Raw genomic sequence first — 27,362 nt, 5'->3', positions numbered from 1 at the left:
TTTGGTGAACCATTCAACCTAGACACTCAAAATTATTCAGCTTGAGTTGGATCTGTCACAAGTCTATGAATTTATTTGGAACCTTTTTGAGGTGAAAAATGAAATAGAATAGTTTTGACTTCAAGATTAATAGCATATTAATTAGCCCCATGATTGATGGATATTGATTAAATCCTCATTAATAGAGAGAATCACATTTTCAAAGAATTATAAGCTTTCCTTGATTCAACGGATTATAAATTTTGTTAAATCAAATTCCTAAACTCCAACTCTATCATAGGAAATTAAATCTAAATCTAATGAGATATAGATGATTACTAAAATTAAGCATAACTTATTAGAAGTGTCTGCAAAGAAGATACACATGTAGCTATGAACTAGTCTTCCATAAATGACATAAGAAAGAATGGACATAACTAGCTTATTTGCTTACATCATCGCCACATTGTGATGACATAGGCGGGTCAAAATGGACCAAACCAACCTAGACTTTTTTCAGTTCTATGCCTAGGTTGGGTTTTAAAACATTGGTCCAAAGTCCAGAAATGTTATTGAGTTGTCCTAGGGATACTGTTGGTATTTCAGTCCTAAAGCCCAACTGAGTTGGTTTATGGAAAGCACACAGTTCTAATGGGATTAAAGTGGGCCTTATTGGTTTAAGGTGAGCCAGCAGAAGGTCCCAGGCCAGAACCAGTACCACAACAGTGGCCACGGTTCTGATTCTGGTCCTCCTCAACTAGGCCAGCTTCTAGGCCAGGCTGTGGGGACCAGATGTGAGAGTTTTGCATGGCCTAGTGTGGGCCCCATGCAGACAGATGGCATGGGAAAGAAAAGAAACTGCCAAGATCTTTTAGAGTTCCTAATTATTTAGTTTGATCATTTCTAGTTCCATGTATTAGGTACTTGGTGAATAATTTAGGCCAAATAGGAGTTTCTATTTTCATGTACTTGCTATTTCCAACATGTTGGTTCCTTTTTCTAATTCTTGGCAGCCAAGCTATACTCCCCATGCATGAGGGAGTTTTTCTCCCTTGTATCGTTCTAAAGCTTATTATAAATAAAGTGGTAGGGCTACAAGAGCCCAAGATTTTAGCCCAAGATTTTGGTTGTTTGATAATTCTTACTCCATGAGAGTGATGGCTGACGTGAAGCAGTCACAACCAAGGTGGTGAAGCCTTAGAGGGAAGGTGGTGAAGTCCAACCCCAGGCCATAGGTGCTGAAGCCTATCAGTCATATCTTCTTCTTCTTATTCTTCCTCTCATCTTCTCATCTTCTCTCTTGCTTTTCTCTTCATTCACTGTCTGATCAACATTCAAGGAGCTGATACTCCCATCGTGGTCAACTCCTAGGTGAACTCTGTTCTTTTCTTTTGTGTTTATTCAATTCTTAATAATGTTATCTAAGTTCTACTTAAGTTCTGTTAATTTCCAGCACTGTTTACATGTCTACAGTTCACTATTGGACAGCAACATATTGATCTTCAGTCGACAGTTTCTGGGAATCTAGCCATCAACATGGACTGAAATTAAAACTATGTTACACCCCCCCCCCTTCCTACTTCATTCGACCTAAACATGGTGTTCATCAGATGGTTAGATCATGAGTTAAATTAGTTTCCTTAACTTTCTATTTTTCTATTTTCTAGACTTTCTATTTTCTGTCCTAGCAAGTTTCTGCCCATCCGACCATTAACTCCCCTTGATATTTTTACCTGTCAGCCCCACAGGCCCTCTAGGATATATTAGTTTCAGCTTCATAGGGTTTATAGTTTGCGAGTTCCATTTACTTCAAGTTTTCTGCCATATATTTCAGTTTAAAGGTTCACTGCAATTCTGGTTTCTAGTAAGTTTCTCATGCCTTGTCTTTTCAGCCAAGCAAACCTCATAAAGATGTTACATATTCCGTTTTAAGTGTTGTTATAGTTAACAATGATAAGTTGGGCAGAACTTTGAAGTATATTGTCCAAACACTTTCTATGGTTGGTTAAACTTATTATAGTAGGTTCAATACATTGACTAAAAACTACCCAAAACCTAGCCCTACTTTCTCTCTAATTTTCAGACCAAAAAGTACTCAATATTGACATTCCATATTGAAGCCTACTAAAGATTCGTAAGATAATATATGAAAGAAGGACTCACTTGGATCTGGGTTTCATAGATTTTGCGACTATTAACTATAAGAAGAGTACGATTTAACAGTGCTTTATCATTTAGTGCTAATTAGCATGGAAATTGGGGTTAATAGACTTATCACTTGCAGATTTAAGGGTTGGCTGCTAACCCATCACGCATCATTTTCTCTTCTGATTTGAATTGGGTTGCTTACCATTTTATTTTCTATTTCTCAATTCTACAATCAGCTTACAACAAACCAATGGTGACATATTTTTTCTTCTGTTTTGATCGGTAACTGAAATTTTACAGGGCATATAGCCAAAAAGGAACTGTACATAATATACACAAACCATAAATAAGAAAAACCTAATGACTATTACGAAAAGGAAAAAAACTCACCTAGTGGCATTACTGGATGAGGCCTTTAGTTAATCAGGCCAACCCATCTAACCCCCTTCAATCAGCTATTGCAGACCCCTTATGCAAAACACCCACAACACACCCCCCCAAAAAAAAAAAAAAAAAAGTCCTTTCAGCAAAGATCACCAACCAATCTTTACTTACCCAAACAATTTCTATCATTAAATGAGAATAACATTGCAGCCATTTTTTTTTTTTTTTTTTTTTTTTTTTTTTTTTTGAAGTTGTCAATATCATCTCATGTTGGCTACACGGTCTCTAGGATATGCAGCAGCATATGCCCCCCCTTTCTTAAAAGATTTAGTTGCCTACAAATATATCATTTGAACAATCTTTTATGTTGTTCTTTCATCAATGATAAATAATGTAAAACTTCAGCTGAATTAAAGAGAACCATTTACTTGGCAGATAAAAAATGTTTGGCCAATGCAATTGGGCAACATTAAAAGAGCTGCTAGAACTAAGAAAATCTTCTTATCAATAGCACAAAAATCAAGAACCTTAAATTTAAGTCTTTCATTGCAAGGGGAACAAAACATGCCTGAAATCCATGCACAAAGACCACAACCCTCAAAACACGACCATTTCTGTGTGGGCCAGCAGCACATAACTTGTTTACGGTCCTAATGCTGGGTTCCACAATTATGGAAGACGTATCCCTCCGGTCCATAGAGCTGAAGTAGGAATTGCCACTTGTAGTACGGAATGGAGCATTCACAACCCGTTCCACAATTAAAAGAGGGACATGTAAAGGATCACCAAAGATTTGCATATCTTGAATTGACCGATTGTTTATCTGCTTGCAATCAATATTTTTCAAATTCCAAAGTGAATATGACAGTAAATACGAGGTCGAAACCAAAGAGATTCAAATAAGAACAATAACTCACTCTCATTTGTGCAATACTTCTTCGATGAAGCTCGGCACGTGCATGTGCAGTCTCAGCTGGCTGCATATAATGTACAGGATAATATTTACACTTCAGCAACCACACAATATAATATTATAACTATTGACCTTTGTTAAAAAGATGCAAAATGGTCCAAATGAGCTAAAACTTCACATAGGTATTCTCACATAATTCTTATAAAACTTGTATAAATAAAAAAAGCTGGGGGCTCATAGGCACATTACATCATCACTTATCTCTTCGCAATTGAAACTTTCCCACGTACACTATGTTGAGATGAATCATCATTTCCACTTCTCAAATAATGATGGGGCATCTGAACCTTAGTGTAGACCATCCATATTGACCACTCCGCTCTACGATCATTGGCCCATGAATCCCGCAGGAATTCCAGTATCTTGGTTGTGTTAGCCCTGAAACTAAACCTCTCAGCACCTGATCCAATTTTGTATAGGAAGGAACAGAGATAATGTAGCAGAACTTAACTAAGCAAAGATAAACATTGGGTAGTACCAAAAAACTGTTTCTGAGTTAATAAGCTCCCAGAAAACCTACGGTCAAGGTAGATACAGTAGATATTGTGTCTACTTTTGGCAGCTGTAGTTTCACGCATCCAGAATTAACAAAACAATTATACCTTTAAAAGCCAGCCATACAGCAGCTCTCTGGTTGCAGTGTGGCTCATATCCAGAATCTCAGTTTGTATAGGGCTTCAAGTTGTACAAGTTCAGCAGGGGTTACATATTGTCAGCGTGTTATATTGCTTTGCTTGGTTCTTTTCTTAGTAACCTACAGTATGTAACGCTTTTTCCCTATTCCATGGGCCTCTACCTCCCCCCTGGTGCGCCATCTCTTTATCGAATCCTTCATGATGGTAGGAATCTTGCTCTTGGCCTCTTAGACCTTCTCTCGCCCAAGCCTCCAACACTCCTTAAAGCTAGCCTTCTGTTTGAGAATCAGCCGGAGACCTGCTTACAGTCCATGGCCAGCAGCTTCTCGATTCATTCATTCCAATGCAGATAAGTTGGAAAAAATGGGCTTAATAAAGTGGAATTAAGGCTTGGGTAAGGTTACATATGTGTTGGGTTTTTGGTCCACAGGGATTTTCATTTTAATAGGCCACTTTAATGGACCTAAAATAATGGTAGGACTTAAGAATACAGAATTTCCTTTATTATTTAGTTTAAGTTAGAGTCCTAGTCAGAATAATAGTTTTTTTAAGTTTTTTATTGGTTAATTAAGTAGCTAGTTTGATTACTAGTTGAATTAGGTTATTTCAAGTCCTGTTAGGATTCATATTTTGGGAGTGTGTATATATATATATATATATATATGTAAACAGCAATTCAGACACACGAATTAATTTAGACTCCATTAGTTCAGTGCTTACCATTGTAGATTCATTGGTGTTACTTGGTGGATTGCAAGTGAAAACTAAGGTGGATTCCTTAGTGGAAGAGTGATTCTCTTCAATGGTTTTTGGTGGATACAAAGCATGGGTTAGATAAATTCCAGCTCATTATCATATTATTCTATATGTTCTTCTATCTTTCTTTCTATTATTATTATTATTATTTTTAATCATCCAAGTGATTTCAGGTCAGAATTATCAACCCCATAACCTGCAGTTTTACCATTCTAATAGAATTTCAGTTTTAATTTTTTCTAGATCAGTTCTAGTTGCTGCTTTGTTACTGGTGATTCTACCATATTCTGATTCACTTTGCTGAAAATGAGTATAGTCCACTGTTGAATCATCAATTTGAATCACTAATAGATCTCTGTTCTAAGTTCTTAAATTTCCCATTGATTCTGCAGTTTTGAGATTTCCTAATTGTTGATGTATACATTGACGTAGTCCTTCCCTAATAGTTCAAGCTTTTAGGTGAAACAGTAGTGAACATGGTATCAGAGCAGGGAGGTCAAGTGTTTTGACTCCTGGGAAGTGCACTGAAAGAGTTTCCCCAACATTTCTTCTCCCTTGGTGCCGCATGAGGTCTACAAGCAATGACGATGGGATCTTGATGTATACATTGATGCTTTTAGGTGAAACAGTAGCGAACACTAATTAGAGTAGGTTTACTCCATAACTCCAGATCCAACAATCAGAATCTGACCAAACTTCGCAGGTCATAACTCTATGTAAAACGTGAACCTTCGGATGCAATTTCATCCCCATCAGACCTTTTTGGATTACGTTATTTATAATTTCTTTAATTTTGTTAAACAATTTCTTTAATTCTGGTTCTAGATCCTATTTCCTGTGATCTTGCTGAGCTCATCTCCCAAAGGATTTTCCATGGTTTGAGATTATTCCTCATAACCTCCCACCCCCCCCCCCTTTTTCCTTTTTAGGCGTCTTGAGTGTGGAAGGATGAAGAAGAAGACATGTAGCTCAATTTACTGGCTTTAGGAGGATTCAAAATAAAAATTCAGTCAAAATTTAGGTAACATTAATTTTAACTTAACCAGTGTTGGAACTTAGAAACCCATTCTATGCCCCAAGCCAACAAACCACAGTTTGACAGTAATATTCAATACCCAGTTTTCCATTATTCTCCATATTTCTATAATCAGATAACAAAATACATGCAAAATATGAATATCAGCCCTTGCTAATGAAGGTAAATACTTTCATTTCTCAGATAAGTGAAGGAAAAATGAATTTCAAACCTAAAAGATACACAAATGCATATCAGAACAGATAGGCATTTGGATTAGAATGTCATGATATGCAAGAGTAAATAATTCAGTCAGTGTAAACTCTAAAGTTCATTAAATTGATTCTTTTTCCTCCATGAACTACTCATGTCTACAATTTATATTTAGAAAAAAATAAAAAAGACAGACAGAATACAGATGGAAAGTGCAGATTATGAAGCAAACAGCAAGCCACCCATCTAAATTTTTTTTTTCTACCATTCAATTCAATGCATAGGTCAAAATTCCAGCCGAAATAACAAAAAAATTCATGAAATATTTCAGTTTTCAATGAAATCAAAATGAAATGACTATCCAAATTGCACCATCGAAATGGACCGAAATTTCACTGAAATTTTTTGTTTACAACAGAAAGTCGAAATGGGTTTGAAATCCAAATTTTAAAAACCATGCTCTAATGTTTGATCGCATTTAAGGTTCAACACGAGAGAACTGGAAAATAACAAGAACCTTTCAATATATTTCCAATCAAAAGAGACAAAGCCCATCCCAAATCTTTTGACACAGAGTATTGGAACTCAACACCAGCTCTTTTGGTTCCAGTGAAAAATAATCGATTTTTATAAGATTCATATGATGCTTCTTTGCACTATGCAAAGACATAGTTCAATATAAACAGTAAAGAAGTTGATGAATACAAGGTAATCCCTCATGGGCGACAGGCCTAATGCTAGAAAATTACAATATGAAATAACTAAAGATACATAACAAGCTAATAATAACTTAACAACTAAAACATTATCCCACAGTGCACTGTTCCATGGAGCACCCATAGAACCTATCTTTTGATGCAATATTTAACAGGTTCGAATTTAATTGTTACTCAATTTTATCATTGATATGGCACGAAATAGAGAATTCCTTCCTTCCAAAAAAGATACAGAAATACCACACTTCCACTGTAATCATTACAATTACAACCATCCCAAAGAGACAGGATATACCAAAAGCCAAAAAAAATTAGATATAGAGCAAAACAAACCTGTGAAACTTTAGAAATGCATTCCACAAAAATGAAAGTTGGTTTGCCACTGAACTGAAAGCGCTTGACAGATTCTCCTTATTTAGAGATTGCAGCACCTCATCACTAACAAAATCAATAATGCCATTTGATTTCTGCTACAGGACGGAGGAATACTTAAGAGGCCAATAGAAGTTAGAACAACATTACAGATGGAATTAAGAGCCCGTTTGGTATTGTTTCTGTTCCAAAAACGCCGTTTCGTGTCAGAAACGAAAATTTCAATTTCTGTGTCAAAATGCAGTTTTTAAACGAAAAAATGGTGTTTCAAAATTTCAGATTTTTATCGGGAACGATTTTTTTTTTTTTTTTTTTTTTTTTGTAAAATGGAACGAAACTGGGAAGACGGAACTCCATTTTGGAGTTCCGTCCAATCTCGTTTTTTCAGTTTTTTTTTTTCACTTTTTGTTCCAAAAAAACAGAAACAGACCATAAGTGCATCAAACAGAAGATTCATTTTTCGTTCCAATAGAATGAAAAAACTCCAAAAACGTTTTTTTAGAACGATACCAAACGGAGCCTAAGAGTAAAGGGCAAGCAGCTACCTCAAGACCATTATGTGCCTCACTTGCTGCGTGTCTCATTCCCATATTTGAGATAAAATCAGTCAAATCAACTTTTTGATCTATGGCCTTGCTAAGATTCTGTAGTTCTTCTAGGAGTATGTCACGAGCAATTAACAATGCTTTCAGCAATGAAATTTGTTTTGAACCCCCATAAGCCCCTTGGTCCAACACCTGAAAAGTGAGAAATAAAAGCTCAACTATTAACAATCTATAAATTTAATTAGAACTTTTGATGCAGTTCAAAAGAACAAGAAGGCCAGTAGCAAACCAGGCCATCAGTTGGGTCAAACTGGGCAAAAGAATGTACCAATATGTTTAGTTCTGAGTGTCCAACGGGTAATATGGGCCATGGGTTTGGTTTTTTGGGGTTTACTAGTGTTATTTTCTAGTTTAGTAAGTTGTATTCTTTATGTTAGTAGTGTTTCTAACAGCCTGGACAAATGTCCTACATTCCAACCTCTAGTTTCTCTTTTGTTGAAGTTCTAGAATAATTTCTATGTTGAGGAAGACTTAAGTTGTAAGGGATTCACCCTACCGTACATAGGGATTTCCTATTTGATTATTTCATTAAAGTTATAAATAACAAGTAGAGGGGGATCAGACTACTCAAACAATTTGAACAATTTGTTAAGCATATGATTGCTAATTTCTGAGAGATTCAGACCTCTTTTTGACGCAGAAAAATCAGCAAAAATGGGCTTATTTTAGTAGAAATAAGCCTTAGGTTGGGTTCTATACATGTTAAGCCTTTGGTCCAGTGGGTTTTCTTTGTAACAGGCCACTTTAATGGGACTAAAATATGGGTAGAAGGTAGGAATACATGATTTACTTCCTTAGTTGAGAGTCCTATTTTAGTTCAGTTTCTTAGTCAATTTATGTTTCCTTATCAGTTTAGGACTGATTTAGGCCTTCCTTTTTTGGTGTTCGAGTTTGTTTTGAGTCTACTATATAATTTTATAAGGGGCTACAGCCTTGTACACGAATCTTGATAAATAAGATTTTGGCTTGAGCTGTTTCTTTATTCTGTGAGATTCAGTGAAAGGTGGCAAATCCTTTGGAACAGTGAGAATCTGGTCCAGGTTATTGGTGGGAAGCCATTGGCTACTTTATCCTCTCTCTATTCTCTGTTTTACAAGTAAGTCACTGTTTATTTTTCTGTCGATTGATCACTGTTGTACTGTGGTTTTAGTCACAAAATATGTTTGGTTATTTTTTAGATCATCATCTTTAAACACTAGTCTATCTTTGGTTGCATGTTTACCTAATAATTCCCAGTTGTAAAACCTCCTGCAGATGCTCTGTTTTCTGGGTTAATTTCTGAAATCTGCAATCAGAAATTAATCCTAATCTAGCTATGGGATCTGGGTTATCTTTTGAGGCGTCAAAGACCTAGCTTAGGATCTTGTTAAGAGGGTGTGTAACCTGAAACTAGGGTTTCATCCTACCTACGGGTCCTACCCCCACCACCATTACTGTGGGATGAAGTGAAGCCCTTGGTGGGATGCCTAGTTGGTTGGACTAGTGAGATGCTAGTCAAGTTCTAGGAGGGAAGCCTAGTTCATATCCTTTTTTTTATTCTTCTACTTAAAACACCCTGAGCATATCAGTTTATCTCCCTTTTCTGTTTGGATTTTGACTTGCTATTCTGTTCACTGATTCCTTGTTGCCTTGTTCTCAGATTCAGAATTCATTCCAGTGCAGGAACAACCACCATAATAGTCCATTGAATCCTTAGTATCAACAATTCTTTCCCTTTTTCTGTTTGGATTTTGACTTGCAATTCTGTTCACTGATTCCTTGTTGCCTTGTTCTCAGATTCAGAATTCATTCCAGTGCAGGAACAACCACCATAACAGTCCATCGAATCCTTAGTAACAGCAATTCTTTATTGTTTCTTGTGGTAACTTGCGGCAGCAACTTACATACTCTAGCTTCTATTTTCCTTCAAGTTTTTATTTCTATTCCTTCTAGTTTTGTTTTCACTTGCTATTCTTCACTTTAGTTGCTGTTTTCTATTGTTTCTAATCCTAAGTTTCTAATATCTAGTAACTTCCTGTCTTTGTAACTCCTTGATATCTTCCAATATAATCGTTGGATTCACTTCTGATTTTGGCAACACATTTCATACATCTAAAAGACTTTGTGACCTGAGTTGCAACCAGACCTGATCATCCTTTGACCAGGTTTCTGATATTGCTGTTTTGGAAGGTTATTAAGAAACCTGCTGTTCGAGATCTTTGTAGGCTATTGGTTCCCATTTGGATAATTAGATAGTCATTACCTTGTTCACATGAAGAAATACAAAATTAATAGACAGCTCAAGATATAGAGGAAGCAACTTCTCGAAGAGAATGACATGCAATACTCCATTTCGCTGATTAAACCAATAATCACAAGAAACGGAACATTATGAAAAGCTGGAATGTCATTGCACATGCTCAAATATTGAGGTTACAAACCAATTTCTTTATATTATCCAATCAAATTCAAATTTTCAAAAAAAAAAACTAATAATTAAAAAAATAATTAATTAATTAAAAAATAAAAATAAAAAACTCAATATTTGTTAATTCTATGAAGTTCATATGATTACATGGACCAAAAATACATCTACACCTCAAACAACTAACCACTAACACACCACGTGAAAGAGGCAGAGGGTAAACCAGAGACAAAGTTGATGCAACTGAAAGTAGTTGGTATTCCAAATTAAGGTGTGTCCACATTGGAAAATAGAAAGGCAAGTAATGCTGCAGTAGTGGATTTCCAAATCACACTTTAAAAATATGCATTAGGAAGCTCAACTGGTAATACAATCATCTTTATGGATTACTCAAGATACTATTAGTTGAAAGGAAATTGATTTGTATTCACCATGGGGTGGGGGTTACAGGAGAGGTGCCAGTGGTGAAGGCAGGACTTGATCCCAGATCTCAGCTACGACTAGCCCAAGACTTTACAAGCTGAAACAGAGTTTAAGTCGCAAATCTTATGTACAAATAAATTTAGATGGATGCTTGAAATTTTCTGATCTTTAAGAATTTTATCTTTCTACACAGTTAGCACAATCGCTTTGAGTTCGTTTTGAGTGAATACTAAAAATATACATACTTGAATAAATCAGTATACACAAAGATTTGAAATCCTACAAAGAGAAAAGGGTGGGGGTGGAGAAGAAGATAAAGAGAAGCAACAAAAAAAGAATCCACTTTATTCACTTAAAATAATTTCCACCATTGAGCAAATGGGTGTTGACTAATATGCACTTTGGTCTCAATAAGGTATGTAAAGGTCAAACCGTGAGAGTAAAAGAAGATTCAACTGAAAGAAGTACATACTCGATTGGACTTATCACAGTTTTCACGAGCAACACCTCCAACTGTAAGAGAATCACTGAAATATTCCAATTCCACAAGTTATTCTAACAATTTAAAATGCAGAACACACATAATATACACAGATAAATATAAAGATACGGACAGATGCAAACATAATGCGCATAGGCATTTGTATACATCATAGAAATGTTAGTGACACCTGGCTAACCTGGATACCTTCCGTGGAGGAGTGTAGGCTCCAGCTTTCAGTAGAGTGACATGCACACTTAAATCAACAAGCACCGCATGGAAAGTATCAAAATGAACAGGGCAATATGAATGCAAACCCAGAAGGCCTTTGGGAGGAATCCGGAATTCATGGATGGAAGCAGGAAGTGCGTCCAAAGATGCTTGAAAGTCGGACCTACACTAATTGCCTTCTCGTCAACAAGGATTAGAAATTACTCTAGACAGAGGTTACTGTTGCTCTTGGAAATTACCAATCATGCACAGGTTAGAAAAATGAAGAAACAGACAGTTGTGTTGGAAGTAAGCAAGTATATGTAGTAAAATCAGTAAAATGAATAAACACACAGTTGTGGTGGAAGTAAGCAAGTAGATGTAGTAAAGTCAGTACACCAACCCATTCTCCAGTATTGGAGCATGCAGAAGCTCAAACTTCAAAATCACAGCAGATTTGGCAGGAGCCTGGAAATCAAATTTAAGGTGAGAATCCAAGCTAAATGCAACAGTATCAATCATCTAAAAGCAAATAGAAACATTCTAGATTGCTGAGACATTCAGAGACATTACAGTTATCTTAAGATAACAATAAAAATGGACATAGATCTCAATATGATACTAGTAACTACCAACACAGATGAGAGAGAGAGAAAGGGAATACCTCAAATTTTCCAAGTGGTAGATTAAAAGAGATCATGACAAATAGAGGAACATCCTGCCTAGCATACTTGATCCTAAAAGGCTGTGTAGAGAAACTGTTCTCCTTATCGTCAATCCTCCATATTCCAATGACATCATCAAACCCCAAATCAGGCCCTGCATCAACCCTCTTAGAATTATTTGATCAACACATTTAAATTATCATATGGTGTGGAAATAAAAAATTTCTGAGGAGGATCCATGCTGACTTGAAATCCTCTTCTATAGTTTGTCCAATGGAAGAGCAAAAAGATGTGGTTATTTTTTGAGGAAACTTAAGACAGATTCATTTTCTGCTTAAATTTATGAGGACCATCAAAATCTGGAAACTCCAGAGGCCTTCTTTGAGCTGCTTGGATGATTAGGGTCAAGAAGTAGAAAATCATTCGAGGGCAAGACTAAGGTCAAATATCATCATGCCGTTAGTTTCTTAAGTCTTTCAAGAATGCTTGCCGCTCATCTATATTAAAACATTTCAAAAGTCTGAGAAGAGGCATTTAGTTTAGAATTTGAATTCCAATAATTTGAAGCTAAATTAGTCTCATGGCAGAGGCGCACCACATATCAGACAACCAACTATGCAAGTAATGTGGGACCTATTCTCCCAATTATCATATTGTGGAAACCTTCAAAATGAAATTACAGTTTTGAGGTTTTCTACTGTCTCAAGAAACAACTGGATGCAAATACAAACATAAGTTAGAGAGAAGCCAGCATAACTTCAGATGGAAGTACCTTCATACTGAACGACTCTCGCAGGTGTTCCAGGAGAGGTATATCTAGTGTCCTCCCATCTCATTGTAATTTTAATTTGGTACCATCTGCAAATGGAAGTGGGCAAAGAGGGAATGCATTACTCAACTTTGCGAAAATCAAATATCAACTCATGAGACAGAATTCTCCTTCACATTGAGACAATTTTCGATTTCACAAGAAAGATGACTACAGAGCACTTACCCTTGTTGGAAAAGGTCGAGATTATGAAACCTGTGTATGTAGATGGCGACTTCTTGTACTGTTTCAAACATAGCAGGCTTACACGGTTTTCTCTTTGCATTAAGCAACCTCTTCGTAGACGAGATCTTATAATTCATACCAATTAAAAATTGGAGACGGCGGAACATAAGCGATTCACGTCCCAAAATCTCCCTGAAACTTGCATCCCTCCTCCGCTTCTCAAACAATCTGAAATCCAAAGTCTCCACCAAATCTCCGAATCTCCTTCCTCGCAAACCTCGTTCTCCGACGAGACAAGTATCCTTTCTCGAATGTCATCCCATCAAATAATAACAAAATTTAACACAATCCCACAAAAAAATTTCTAATCAGTAAAACAGAAATCCGTCCCAAACGCAAAGCAGAGACGCAAGTTTGGAATGAGTCTCTATGCAACATCTGCAGATCCCCACGAAGAAAGGTTTTTCCCCCTCGTCATGAATGACCTAGGGTTTTGTCTTCGAATGTCGAAGACAGAAAAACATAGACAGAGAGAAGGTCAGAGTCAGGACTCAGGACTCAGGTCTCAGGTCTCAGGTCTCAGGTCTCCTCCAGCTGGAAGCTTTCGCTTTCGTAGAGCGATCACCAATTCACCACCATCTCGCGATCACGTTCTCACATCTTATAATCAGATTAGAGACAATACTGTTCTTGTCTCAAAGATTCTGGGATCCAACAAAGCCCTTGATTACTTTATTATCGAAATCCGAAGAGATGAAATTGAATTGCACCATATCTAACAGGACTCTTTGAAATTTATTACTACTTGGACCGAATGATTAAGACGGCAATGGCAATTTGTAAATTGTACATAGAAAAATCATCAACAGTTTGAAACATTGATGGTGAGCTGGTGAGCTGGTGAGATGGTCTTTTGATAATTGATGTCGTTCCAAGCGACACTTACGCTGTTTATTTATAATTTTCTATATGGTTCTGAAATCAAAATGGATAGGATGAGGAGAGAGAGAAAGAGACAGAAAGAGAGGGAGAGGAACGTGAGTTAGGTGTGACCGTTATTATATTCAATGAGGAAGCACTCATGCAAGACATTCAAGTATTACCCTTTGATGGGAATCCATTGAAAGCTGTTTTTGCAGCTTTGGTTATTGACCTGTATTTACCGAAATACCCTTGAGATGAACCGTATCATCGTCATTAAAGATGTGGAAGGAGAAATCTCTCTCTCTCTCTCTCTCTCTCTCTCTCTCCTTCTCCTGAATGAATAATGTACAATAAATTTTACCAGAAAAAAATACACAATAAATTTGAAGGAAGAATGTACAGCCAAAATTAATCAATGGCAGTCTTGGAGGGACTCGGCTCCTTTCATGAGCGGTGCTTATCTAGGTCAATGGTTATGTTTTAATCAACTAGAATAGAGGCATCGTGTCAAAAATAGTTGGATCATCATCTGAATACGTGCTAGATAGTTATGTGTAAGACTTGAGCAATCATTGCTCAGGAGAGGAGTCAAATCCATCTCAAAGAGGATACATAGTCATTTGGAAGCAAGGTTTGGATACCAATTCCTAGGGGTGTCAAAAAAGCCCAATCAACCCGAACCAACCCTAGTCCGCCCTGAGCCCGAACAGGGCTTAGGCTGAAATTTCAACTCATAGGGTGGGTTAGGATTGAGATTTTCAAGCCCAAGGTAGGGTTGAGTTGGGCATGGGTTAAGGTCTCAACCCAACCCAATCCAACCCAACCATGTGTATTAAGTATATAATCATATAAATATACTAATAATTATTAATGGGTACTTATATAAAAAAGTCTTTCGCTTTACACAATCTACACATATACAAAAACTTTGGTTTTTGGCCTTTGCAAAACCAAGATCAAGCATCCAAGTGATAGATAGTATTGGGTTGGACTAGATTAGGTTAAACCTAGCCTAATCAGGGTTTATCAGGGCTTAGTTGGGTTGGGCTAAACTCGACAGGGTTGGGCATGGGCTAAGATATCCCAGCCAGACCTAGGGGCTGGGCTGGGCTGGACTGGACTTGGCTTGGGTTGAGTTACGAGACCTGTAAAACCCAGCCCAACCCAACCCATTGACACCCCTACCGATTCCCATTCAACTCGGTTTGGATCATGGTTTAAGGTTTTAGGATCAATTAATCATATCAGTAGATCCATATTAGTATCGACCGTGATCACTATTGATACTTGACTGATACTTGTCAATAGTATCAAATTAGTAGATGGCAAAACAGTCCGAAAAAAGAGGCAAAACGACCCAATTCGGCTAGATTCAACTGATCCATATCGACATCGTGGCCACCAATAATGTGCACTAAAAACCTAATTTAATTTGAGTAATTTAATTTGAGTTAGTCAATCACCCCTCCTCCCTCTACCTTATTAGATCGACTCAATAGTTGTTTAATTTTATATAATAACAAATTAAATTTAAAATATATCATTTTCTTCTCTCTCCACTTCTGCCACCCTCCTCGTTTTTAATGTATTTTTATCTATTTATTGGTTATGTCTTAAACACTTCTAGTCGTGCCATATGAAGTGAATGAAGTGATATAATCACTAATAGTTGTGTTTTTTCAATCATATTATTACGGTTTAGATGCATAATTGATCATCATATGTAAGATACAAAAGCCCTTATTTATGTCATGTTACATTAATTTGACGAAAAATATATTCTTTAATGTCATTTAAATATATTTTATATTGTACATCTTTGCTTTAAATGTGACATTAATGCTTAAATATGAAATGACAATGTTAGCTCCTATCTTTTTTTCTTTTTTTATTAATGAATAAATAATTCATAAACAACCGAAAAAAGGTCAAGATTACAACCCCTAATAAGGGGAGGGGGGAGGAAACAAAACCAACTCAAAGAGTAGACTATTCCTAATAGTGGAGTTGGGAAGCTTTAGGAGTTAACAATATCACAGTTTCTAAGAGAGGAATTACAAATGAAAGTGATCCGAGAGATTTTGGCTCATATCTTTGTCCGTTATGATTTTGATAATTGATATGCATACTTGTATATCATTCGCAAGATAATGCTTGTATAACTTACTCTAAGATATTCCAAAGGTAGTTAATAATCGTAAGGTTACTTTGGAATCAAAACCCTTTTCAAAAATTAAAATAAATATTTTTGTTTCCACTAAAAGCAGTGAAAAGTATTAAACACCCCCATGTGAATATCCCAATGTGTGCCTAATTGCTCACCAACTGTGCTACCCCCTTGCGTTAAAATAAATATTACATTAAATTTAAGTATAATGACAAAAAAAATGCTAATAGTTTTCATTACACAATCATGATAAAATTTTATTTTTATTTTTTAAAAGTGATTTCAATCTCTTTTCCTTTTTTGTATTTGGACCAGATGGAGCATTAACAAATTTATCTTCTATGAAAAAATAGTAAACCAAAGTCTTCGACACCTCAAAATATTTACTGAACACTTGTATATAAAGAAATTCTAAGCACATTAATTTCCACTTTACAGCTTCTGACGAATATTTGACACTGACATTTAGATGTGGAAATCTTACTTTCGGTGTTTAGAAATGATTTGAGTTATGTGGAACAATCCATTCACAAGTCACAACATAATTTCGTGTTTATTTATAAATAAATTTAAAAAATTATAATGCATGGCAATTTAACAAGACATCTTGTCAAACACTGTCAACATTAGATTGGGATCGCAACGGCCATTGATAATTATGAATACCTTAGGCTGTGTTTGGTAGAAAAGAAAAGAAAAAAAAAGTACAATTTTTGTACTTTTTTATTTGAATTAAGAATTTTTCTTTGTACTTTATATGTCTTCACCCATGAAAAGATTCCTCTTTTCAAATTCAAATTTTCACTTGATAATTGTGAATTTTTTTTTTTTGTTTCTCAACAAATTTTATTGCCAAAAACACAAGAAAATATGAAAAAAATATGAAAAGATAATAAAACCAAAAATGAATGGTTGCACACTTATTTCCAATGTATTTATCTCTCTTAAAAATCAAATTTTTTTGAATTTTTTCTTTTCTTTTATTTTCTTCTCTTGATAACCAAACATACATATTCTTTTTATTTTCTCACCATTTCTTCTCTTTTCCTTTCTTTTATTTTCTAAATTCTTTTTTCTTTTCTTCTCTTCTCTTGTCCTTTCTTTTATTTTCTTCTCTTTTCCTCCCTTTTCTTTTCTAAATTCTTGTATCTTTTATTTTCTTTTCTTAGCTACCAAACATAGCCTTAGTTTCTCATTTTATAATGTTCTGAGTGAGTTTTAGGCAACCTACCTAGTCATGATTATATGGGTTTTTATTTTTTTTATTTATTTTTTAATAATAGTATTAGCGAATTTCTTACCAAGGTTTAAAATTTCAAAATTGGGTTGGTCTCCGTGGAACATAGCCATGGTTGAAAAATTAGAAGTTAGAATCCTAAATCAATTCCAATCTAAATCTAGATCGTATCAAAATCGTTGTGGATCGCTGAGGAATTGTTAAGAATTGACCCAAATAAGCCCTAGCCCTAATTTTTGAAAAGAGATAGTCTAGTCGAATAAGCCAAAATCAAGATCAGCCTTGATTGATTATGCTTACTCCAAGCCCAAACCCTAGACATAGTCATAGAGTTATCAATAATAGTAATTAAAGTATGGGTAGGGTGATCCCATTGAGTCGATCCAAAACCCTAGTAATTTCATCTTCAGTGGTTAAAGTATGAATAAGGGACTTATACGTTGCTAGCATATAATTTGCATATAATAACATCTTGAACTGCAAGTTTTTCCTATTTTTGGGTGAACTTTTATGCCAAGTTTACTTTGAAACAAAGAGAGGATAATTCATAATTCATATACCTTATGGAGAAAACACCTAGTTCCCCACAGGTGAATACTCTAAAAAAGATATTAACCACTTATGTCACCAAATAAGGAATAGAAATTGAGTCTGTTCATCCCCTTTTAAAGCCTTAAAAGTAGGCACATATCAAATGGTTATTCCTTTCAAAACATCCAGTAAAGCTTCATCTCAATTGATTGAATTTCATCTTAATCAAGTTGTTGAACAAAATAACTATACTAACTTATGTCTTCAGTCTATAGGAAGTCAGGCTGATCGTATTAAGACAATTGTAGACTCGTTAAAGGCGTCTAGTCCACATGACTGATGAGGAGAGACCGAAGAGAATGAGGGATGTATTTCTTTGTCCAACAGACCAAGGTGGGCCGTGGTGCCGCCATTAGGCCCATAACCTGTCTTTCTCTTTCCCTGAACTTTTGGAGAGCCAGTCACTTCTTAGATTCTAATCCAACAGTTGACGATTAGGTGATCCTTTTGCAGTTTTAAACCTCTTTTCGACAGACACGTGACTTTCGCACGTGCTGTAGGGCTCAAAGCAGGGTTTATGGTTTTGCCTTTCTTCTTCGTCATTTTCTCCAGGTCTGGCCAAGTTGGCTAGAAGCCCTGAACCCCAACAACCGGGGACTCTGATCTAAGTCGCGATGAAGAACCTCACCTCTCGAACCATCTTCCTGTGTACCTCATCTTCTTATACTATTCCATGTCCGTATTTCTTCTCTCATCACTGTCTGTTCTCCTATTCGAGCAGCACCGAAGAATCTTCAAAGAGGAGAGGAGGAACCTCCCAAAATTCGTCTTCTTCTTCATGGCGACATCACGACGATGAGAGCCGGAATGTAAAGGTGTCGGTCTGGTGGGACTTCGAGAACTGTTCTGTACCTTATGGGACTAACGTATTCAGAGTGACCCAGAGAATTACATCTGCCCTAAGAACTAATGGGATGAAGGGACCCATTACTATCACCGCCTTCGGGGATGTGATGCAGCTCTCGAGATCGAATCAAGAGGCTCTCTCTTCCACTGGGGTCTGTCTTAACCACATTCCTCACGGTTAGTTTGAACTTGAATTTCTTCAATAACCGATATTGTCATGGGATTTGTCTGCACTCCGCAGAGAAGGAAATTTAATTGTGTTTGGAATTGGGGGAACAGTTGTGTTACTTCTTACGAATCAGTCACTTACACCGTGAACCCTCCACTCTCTAAAACTGCATTCTTCTCACAACCAGTCCACTTGCCTTATGGCCTGCATTCTTTAATGTCTACTGTGGACTGTAGAATCTAGTTTGCTTAGAGAAGCTTTAGCGAGAAATGTATGCCGAAAACAAATCCCACTAACATTGACCTTTTCTACGAAATGCATTATATCTAAACAGTATATTAGCCCCCCTAAAGGCCTTGCTCTCTTACTAAAGAAGTTCATTCAAACTTCATAGTAAGTGTCTGATTTGAATTGGGTCTGACTATAATGATTTGGTTATGAAATATCAGTACATTCCAAATGTTATGTTTTTATTCCTTTTTTTTTTTTTTGGTATGAATCCTGGTAGGATTAAGTTGGTATATTGGTGCAGAAATATTGCCTGTTGTATCCAGGTGACAATTTGTGGGCTTTGCTTTGGGCGGGCAATTACTCGAGTATAATAGCAGTTTTTTTTTTTTTTTTTTAATCACATTGGGCCAGCTTGTAGGTCTTGCGGAGAGCTTGGGTGGCATCTGATTGAAGAATTGGGGTGCAGTTCATTTCATCTCTAGATTTTGTTTACAGTATTAGAATCCCCGAGCTTTTCTTTACTGCATTATAAGGCTTTATAGCTTTATTGTGGTCCTTGTAGTATGGTTGGACCTTTCTCCAGTGAATTTTATTTGAAGTACCAGAAAGGGACAAATGAATAAGAGAAATATAAAGTTTTTGGTGTGCGTATTTGTGGGAATAAACCCCCTAGCAATGATAATGAGGTCCTTAGTGTGATAATGGTGTCCTTAGTGTTTTTTTTTTTTTTTTCATTTCCATTTTACTTCTTTAATGCTATTTTTGTTTTGAATAAGGGATATTAGTGAAGCAAAACGTTCCATTGAGGCATTGCTTTGTTCTTGTATGGATTTGTATCTAAATTAATGGATACTCTGTATAACTTCTTATATACAAGCGGTTTTCCTTCCTTAACATATAAAAAAAGGTTATTTGATAATTATTAGCTGAACTGAGTATTTCCCATGCTCTAGATTTTTTATCTTAAACAAGAAAAACCAAGGTAAATGGAGGTTCCTGAATTTTCTTGGTTGATTGAACTCTTAAGAGCTTTTCACGGTAGTTGATTCTTCACAAAGTTCATTCTTGAGTGGACACCTCTATCTCAGTCGTGTTAGTTTTTGTCAATAAGACCACAATAACCATGGAAATAATTTCTGTTTTCAGAGAGGAGTTGAATGTGGATATGGATTGGTCGTTTAATATATTTGTTTTAAAAGGTGAAGGAATGAAGCTATGCATTAAGATCACCAATGTATAGAGCTTTTTTTTTTTAATTTTATTTTTATACTATGTCAAGGTGAGGCATTAAGAACCTTGTGATCAGTAATATTGGATGATGCAGGTCCACTTACCTTGGACTAATCCAAACCTGTTTGGGTATATCTGGAAAGTGATGAACTAGATCCATATTTGAGTATTTGGTGTAGTAGGATCTTAGGAAGTTTATTTATTTGGGAAAATATTATGTAATCTTTTATTTTAAGTAGAATACGTAGGAAGGTAACTTGGTAGTTTCCCAGTTGATATGTTTCTAGTTTTGTTTCTGCTGTGGAATAAACTCGGAGAGTGTAGGCCTTGTCCATTCTGATGGCCTTAGGACCTAAGTGAGGGCTATGCAAGGCCTTGACAGATGCTCTATTCAGAGCCATCTTGTTAATCCTTAGCCTTTTATGTTTTTTCTCACTCACTCCTCCCAAAGTCATTTGTGGCCTTCCCTTTGTTCTTTTAGCTCTTCCAGTCTAGATGATATCACTCCTTACCAGAGTGTATAGAACCATCCCATCATACCATTTAGCAAACACTCCTAAACCATCTATAGAAGCCTTTGAAAAGTCAAAGGAAGACCCAGTTTAGTGATTGGATCTTTATGCCATTTGATGGCCTGACCATTGGACAACATACATCACATTTGAAGTATAATGTCAAGTATATGCATTTTAATAAGACTTGAATCCAAGATCAATTAAAGTGCAGGAGCTGATGGCTTGTGGAATGGTGCTAATAACCAATGGTTCTATTTATTAATTACTATAATATTTGTTGGTGTTAAGTTTGTCTCGAATTCTTGACCCGTTTTGAAGATTGACCCGATCCAACATATTTTGGTGGCGACCCGAATGAAAAATTTTCGGAGATCTGTGATGGAAGCAGAGGGCTTGGGCTGCATCACTGATCTCGTATGGGGGTGCGGGGGCTACGCCCCCGAGGTATGGGTCGACCCACGGTTTTTGGAGTATATATAATGTACTGTTGCTTGTTGAGAAAGTCATTGTATTCCAGGGTTTTCACGCAGCTAGGGTTTCAAGGTAAGTTTTTCCTCGCCGCTGCTAGGGTGTAATTTCTCCTCTGCATAGTGAATCATCTTTTTCTTCGCCCGAGGACGTAGCACACCACCCTGGTGTGTGAACCTCGTTAAATCTCTGTCGTACGGATCTATTATCTCTTTATTCGTGTTTCTTGGTGTTTGATCTTACAGTTGGTGATTCTTCTTATCTTTTGTATAATTTTCTACCTTGAATTGGGTTATTTATGAGGCTAATCGTTCCTCTTTCTAAATGAAACTTTAAGATATGATGGCTTATGAATGGAATTAATAGCCTATCTTTCTATTTATTAAAGAGTATAATATTCTTTGGTGATTCTTCTGCATAATTTTCTATCATGAATTGGGTTAAAAAAATTATGAGGCTAATTGATCCATTATTTCTCTCTCTCATACTATTTATAATTTCTATGGGCCTAATTTTTTTTTTTTTTTTTCCTGGCAAGTATGGATGTACCCTTTTGTTTGCTCCCCTTCTTAGCCAAATAGGGTCCAATCCTTTTTAATGTGTAAATGACTTTTCCATTGTAGGTGGGAAGAACAGTGCCGATAGGTCTCTGCTGATTGATCTCGTGTATTGGGTGTCTCAAAATCCTCCACCTGCACACCTCTTTTTAATTTCAGGGGACCGGGACTTCGCAAATGTTTTACACCGGATGAGAATGAATAATTATAACATACTGCTTGCAAGTACAGACTCTGCACCTGGAGTCCTTTGTAGTGCTGCCAGTATCATGTGGCAATGGAATGCTCTTGTTAAAGGAGAGAGCCAAACTGCTAAGCATTTTAACCAACCTCCAGATGGTCCCTATGGTTCTTGGTACGGCTACCATAAAGGGCCACTGGATGACCCCTTCTTGGAGATGGAACAACCTGCCTGTTCACATCCTGAGGATTTGCCAGAAGCTGGATTAGATTCCAAGCCTCGCCCAGTCCCCAAGGCTTTTCTGCGTCAGATTCGTCAAATTTTGAACCTGTACCCAAAAGGAATACCCATTACAACTCTTCGTGCAGAGCTGGCAAAAAGTAATGTCACCATGGATAAAGACTTATTTGGACACAAAAAGTTTTCTCGCTTGCTTTTATCTATGCCATCTGTTTTGAAGCTTCAGCCTGGGGGTGATGGCCAGATGCTATGTATCCTCGCAAACAGTGCTGAACCAGTTGAGTCCAATTCAAAATTATCTACAGGGCCAGAAACTAATGACGGAGATGGGGACCAAGCTGCAATTGTAGAGCAAAATGGTGAGGACAGTGCCAAAACTGCATATGTGAATGAGAAATCATTGTCATCACCACCAGCACCTCCACTAAAAGTTGAAGAGCCTCCTCCACTTGCCCAGAAAGAGATTAATGAGCCTGTGACTGTGGGCCATCCTCCTGCTAATGTGGAGAAGCAGGATTCAACATCTGAAATAGGCTTTTTCCATAGAATCTGGAGGACCTGGTTCAGTTATAAAAGTGGGGTTTCTAATGAGAAAGGAGATAGCATTCCAGAGAAATGTGGTACAACTGATTTCTCTAAGAAGACAAAATCTGAGCAAAAATCCTTTGGATCAGTTAATGGTCCCACTCCATCCAAATCTTCTAATGAGAAAAGGGATAGCATTCGAGAGAAATGTGGTACAACTGATTGCCCTAAAAAGGCAAAATCGGAGGAAAAATCTTCTGGATCAGTTACTTGTTCCACGTCATCATCGTCATCATTATTAAATGCAACTCAAACAGTTCAGGATGAGAATGTAGCCAAGGACTCTGAAGGAAGTGATGAGAAATCAGGCTCAAGTGAAGGGCTGTTTAGAAAAATTGTGAACTGGTGTGGATTTTGGAGAATTAGCAGAATTCCTGACAATGATGACAATGGACAATGTCATAAGGAGCTGAACAAACATAACGAATTATTCTCCAGAGACTTTTTCTGGACTGAGATGGATTTATTTATACATACTCCTAAAGGTTCAATCCTTGTTTCTCAATCAAAGACCAGGTACATATTTTTTGCCCCTTTCACTAATTTATGACCTTCAGCCCTAGAGATAGTTTCTTAGCCAACTTTAACCTACTCATTTTTGCCTTTCGTTTTTTTTTTTAGGTTCCTGGCCATGGGAAAATTTTCAGTTTCTCATTACGGTCTCATTTAACTGCATAATAGTATTTTTTATTTGCCTAGAATTTTGTCATACATTTGTGGCATCTGAAGAATAGCAGAGGAGAATACATAGTAGTTTTTTCATCATTGATAGAATTTTTTTCTTTATAAAGAGTGCCCAAATGCCTACAATAATATATTTTTTTCATTGTTGATGAGAGAGAGTTGGTTTCTGTATAAAAGAGGAAATGCCTATAGTAATTTCTTCTCATATGAAAGATTCTACCTTTATGTAATTTTAATTTTCAACATTTGAGGAGAAACTTTCAAAGGAACTTATATTTCTGGGATAAATGCAATTAGAGTGGGGCATATGAAGTGGATAAGTATCATGAAGGTCAATTTAAAAACCTACATCATTCGTCTCAGAGCCAAAGGATCTATGCTTATTCCTATCAAATTGTTGCTGAAATTCTGCAATTTCTTGATAATAGAGCAGGCCTCTTTGCAAGATAGAAGACTGCTTTGGAGAACTTAAATATCATTTTCAGCATGTAAATTCTTCTCTGAAAACCATAGAAAGCTTCTTATATTGAAGTTCATATTTCCTACTACTGTTAGCTGAGAAGCAAGAACAAGGAATGCTTCTTATATTAGAGTACATGTTTCCTAGTCACCGCGGGGGGAGGAAAAAGTCCCACATATATTAGGATCTATGTTCTCTTAACTCATGAACTAGCCATGAGTATATATCAATATGTGTGGGAAATTGGTAGCTGATAAACTCCAGTTCGAGATATTTTCAACAAAGGTTTTCACCAAAGGGGATCTGACGCAGGAGCATCTACTCCACATGATGCAGGCCAAAGGTTATTGGTAGCCTGTTGGCCCTCTTTAGTTTTCATTTTTCTATTCAGCGGTTCTAAGTGTTACTACTTTAGGAGTTGAAGTTGTTTGGTTTAGGATTTTAGTTAGTGATTTCCGTCCTGATGATAAATTCTAGGTCTTGTCTTGGATCACAAGTAGGACTTAGTTACCTCTTTTTTTCGTGTGTTGGATAATGAGTTGTATCAAGTAGGAATATGAACGGTTTTTGGGTATTCATGGGTCACATAGTGGTTCTATTATGAGTTTATGGTCAAACCTGAATTTCTTCTTCTTCTCTTTCCTAATGATGTGTTCAACTATTCTAGTTAATGCAATCAATCAGCTCATTTTTTTTAGCTGAATTCAATTTTCATGCTGTGTATGTGCAATTTAAAATCAATCTCAGATTTCAGATTATATTTCTCATTTGGCTAGATAGTTTCTGTTTCTATCATTAATTCCGTTTCCCCTCTGTACATCAAGCTCTGCGTTCATTGGTTTCTTTGTTGTTATATTTTACACACTAAAATTACAGTAGTATAATTTTTTCCTTTTTCTATTCGCCCTTCTCTTTTAATCCTCCCAAATCTGAGACTTAATTTTCTATTTAATTCATCCGGTGTACTATCTTTTAGGCCCATCATCTGCAAGCTATCAAATTGTCCTGCATCAAAGTTCTTCCGGAGTGACATATACCTATCAAATTGAATGGAAATTTAGTGGCATCAATAGGACCTGCTGTACTATGGAGTATGGAGCAGAACATCTGTCAAAAAAAGTGATGGTACTGTACTGTCTTGGGTAGTTTTGTAAACTGAAACCCAAACTAGGAAATCTTGTGGTGGTACTGTACTGTCTTGGGTAGTTTTGTAAACTGAAACCCAAACTAGGAAATCTTGTGGTTTTCATAGTTGTTTTGCTAATCCTAGAGTTGGGCAAAGGCTTTGTTGAGTTTTCTGATAAAATGTGCTAGTCTAATATAAAGTATATTTATGTATCATGACCAAGATTTTGAGAGCATGGAATCGCCCAGTTAACGTTTTGTCATGAGTTGTGTAATTGTAATGCATGCTCGTATGGGAAGTTGCTGTATTATTTGGTCATCCATTCCATCTATCTGCGCCATAGTGCTGTGCACTCATCACTCATTTTTATCCTTCAATTCATTCAGATAATATGTTCTTATTACTGCATTGTGTTTTACCAGGGAACAGATGGGACAAAAGCTACAAAAGGAAGGGCCCATAGTTCTTAATAATCTGATTGAAAGTGATCTCCTTCACTTGGTGGATTTGTTAATCTCTGAGAAGAAATGGGTGGAAGAATGCCCCTCGCAAACTTTTCCATTTAAACCCATTCATCATGCTAGAACAGGGTCCTCTAATCTTCCAGGTTCAACCGGGTTGAGTTCTATCTTTTCTGCTAAGCTGTCTCAGTCTGAGTCAAAATTGCGAGGCCTCCCAGAACATGGGGTGGAAAAGAAGGACCGAAGTCAGTTTCAACCTGCAGCATGTTCAACTGAAAGCAACAAGAGACCTTCTGGAACTGGGAAGGCCAGACATGAGATCCTAGCTGATTGCAAGAAGCTTGTGACTGAGATCTTAGAGGAATACCCAGAGGGATTCAATATGGGATCCTTCAAAAGGTTGTTTGTGGAGAGGTATGGTTATGTTCTTGATTATCAAATGCTTGGTTACTCAAAATTGGCTCCCTTGCTACAGACAATGCCAGAGGTGAAGATAGAGTATACTTATATCCTACCTGCCAAAAAAGCATCAGGGTATCAGGGCTCAGACATTGCACCCCCTTTTTCCTATAGCGTAGAAAATCATGGTATTGGAAAGTTGAGCAACTCAGATGGTGAATTATCTGATTCAGCAAGGAAAGAAAATCATCGTGACTCTTTGTGGGAGGAGCTTGGACAAATAACTGGAACAAGTTCTTACAGATATGACTCAGGATTAAAGCTCAATGGGGAAGCAAAAATAGAAATGAAGGGACAAATGGATTTTGATGATGATTGTTTATCAGAGGACAAGCTTTCAGATTCTGGAGAGAATGTGAAGTTAGATCGAACAGAAGGGCTAGATAAATCCAGATGTGAAGAAGATAGTTCTCTACTACAGATTCTTGACTCATGGTATAGCAGTAAGGATGATAGTGGTAGCAATGGTCAATCACAGAAGGTTGAGGAGGTTATGGATTCTTCCAGAATTGGTTCGAAGTCTTCAAGTTCATCTCGGGCTGAGACGAAGAGCAAATCCTCTGTGGCGAACAGTGGGCACAAAATAAAGCCGATGAAGAAAATTTCTTTTGTTTCAGATCCAGTTGGTGATGACAAGGAAAAACTAATTGATAACATACTTGGTAGCTTGAAAAAGTCAGCTGAGACGAAAATGGAGAGTTGAGGGTTGAATGTTCTGGAAGGAAGAATAAATAAATTGTTACTGTTTCCTCGACTCGACAATTCGAAATTAAAGGGCAATAGGTTACCCATCAGTTTAGTACTTTGATCAGAGGAAGAATGATGATAGGAGTTTCCAATCTTATTGTGAACTTGGAAACTCAACTGAGTCTTGTTGCAGCTAGATGGGTTGAATCCATGAATCTTGTTTTGCCATTCAACCTTACTAGTTTACCATTTGATTATTTTCCCCTCAGAGGTGGTTCCACAGCATAGATCATAGGATGAATTTGCAAATTCAAAATTTTTAGCTTAAATGTACCATAGGGCCTGTTATGGTTGTCATATTGATTTATCACATGAGTTTTTTGTATTTCTTCCCCCACCCCCACCCCAAAAAAAAAAATTGTAATTGAATGAAACAGTAAACAGGGTGGTGAGTTCCCCTCAGCAAAGTTGGTTCAATGGTCGGCTCTGCTTCTGGCTAGGCTTGTTTCCCATCAGCACTGAATCTGGAAGGGAGAAAATAGGGAAGAACCAGGTTTCAGAGTGCATTCTA

The 27,362-nt window shown here is 36.7% G+C and overlaps 2 protein-coding genes across 2 annotated transcripts in view; one reads left to right on the top strand and one right to left on the bottom strand.

Annotated features, from left to right (window-relative positions):
* LOC122074690 (protein FAM135B-like) overlaps nt 1–13,946 on the bottom strand; it is a 19,519-nt gene extending 5,573 nt beyond the window's left edge. Inside the window, 11 exon segments of the mRNA XM_042639635.1 lie at nt 3,080–3,334; nt 3,429–3,488; nt 3,682–3,862; nt 7,153–7,286; nt 7,737–7,928; nt 11,096–11,150; nt 11,295–11,498; nt 11,718–11,782; nt 11,979–12,133; nt 12,752–12,837; nt 12,974–13,946. Of these exon segments, the coding sequence (XP_042495569.1) occupies nt 3,080–3,334; nt 3,429–3,488; nt 3,682–3,862; nt 7,153–7,286; nt 7,737–7,928; nt 11,096–11,150; nt 11,295–11,498; nt 11,718–11,782; nt 11,979–12,133; nt 12,752–12,837; nt 12,974–13,140 (1,554 nt within the window). The 5' untranslated portion in view covers nt 13,141–13,946.
* Nucleotides 13,947–18,447: 4,501 nt separating this feature from the next.
* On the top strand, nt 18,448–27,290 carry LOC122073867. Its single transcript, XM_042638541.1, has 3 exons — nt 18,448–18,915; nt 21,975–23,430; nt 25,607–27,290. The coding sequence occupies exons 1-3, from the start codon at nt 18,507–18,509 to the stop codon at nt 26,805–26,807; spliced, it is 3,066 nt and encodes a 1,021-aa protein (XP_042494475.1). The 5' UTR covers nt 18,448–18,506; the 3' UTR covers nt 26,808–27,290.
* The last annotated feature ends 72 nt before the right edge of the window (nt 27,291–27,362 follow it).

This window comes from Macadamia integrifolia, chromosome 3 (genome assembly GCF_013358625.1).
Source record: "Macadamia integrifolia cultivar HAES 741 chromosome 3, SCU_Mint_v3, whole genome shotgun sequence".
Lineage (NCBI taxonomy): Eukaryota > Viridiplantae > Streptophyta > Magnoliopsida > Proteales > Proteaceae > Macadamia > Macadamia integrifolia.
This window is presented reverse-complemented; position numbering and strand designations above follow the sequence as displayed.

What these genes read in the sequence shown, in the direction of transcription:
- LOC122073867 (XM_042638541.1), top strand. Translation starts at nt 18,507, where the DNA reads ATGAAGAACCTCACCTCTCGAACCATCTTCCTGTGTACCTCATCTTCT. An exon ending in TCTTAACCACATTCCTCACG is followed by an intron (nt 18,916 to 21,974) that starts GTTAGTTTGAAC and finishes TTTCCATTGTAG; the next exon opens with GTGGGAAGAACAGTGCCGAT. An exon ending in GTTTCTCAATCAAAGACCAG is followed by an intron (nt 23,431 to 25,606) that starts GTACATATTTTT and finishes GTGTTTTACCAG; the next exon opens with GGAACAGATGGGACAAAAGC.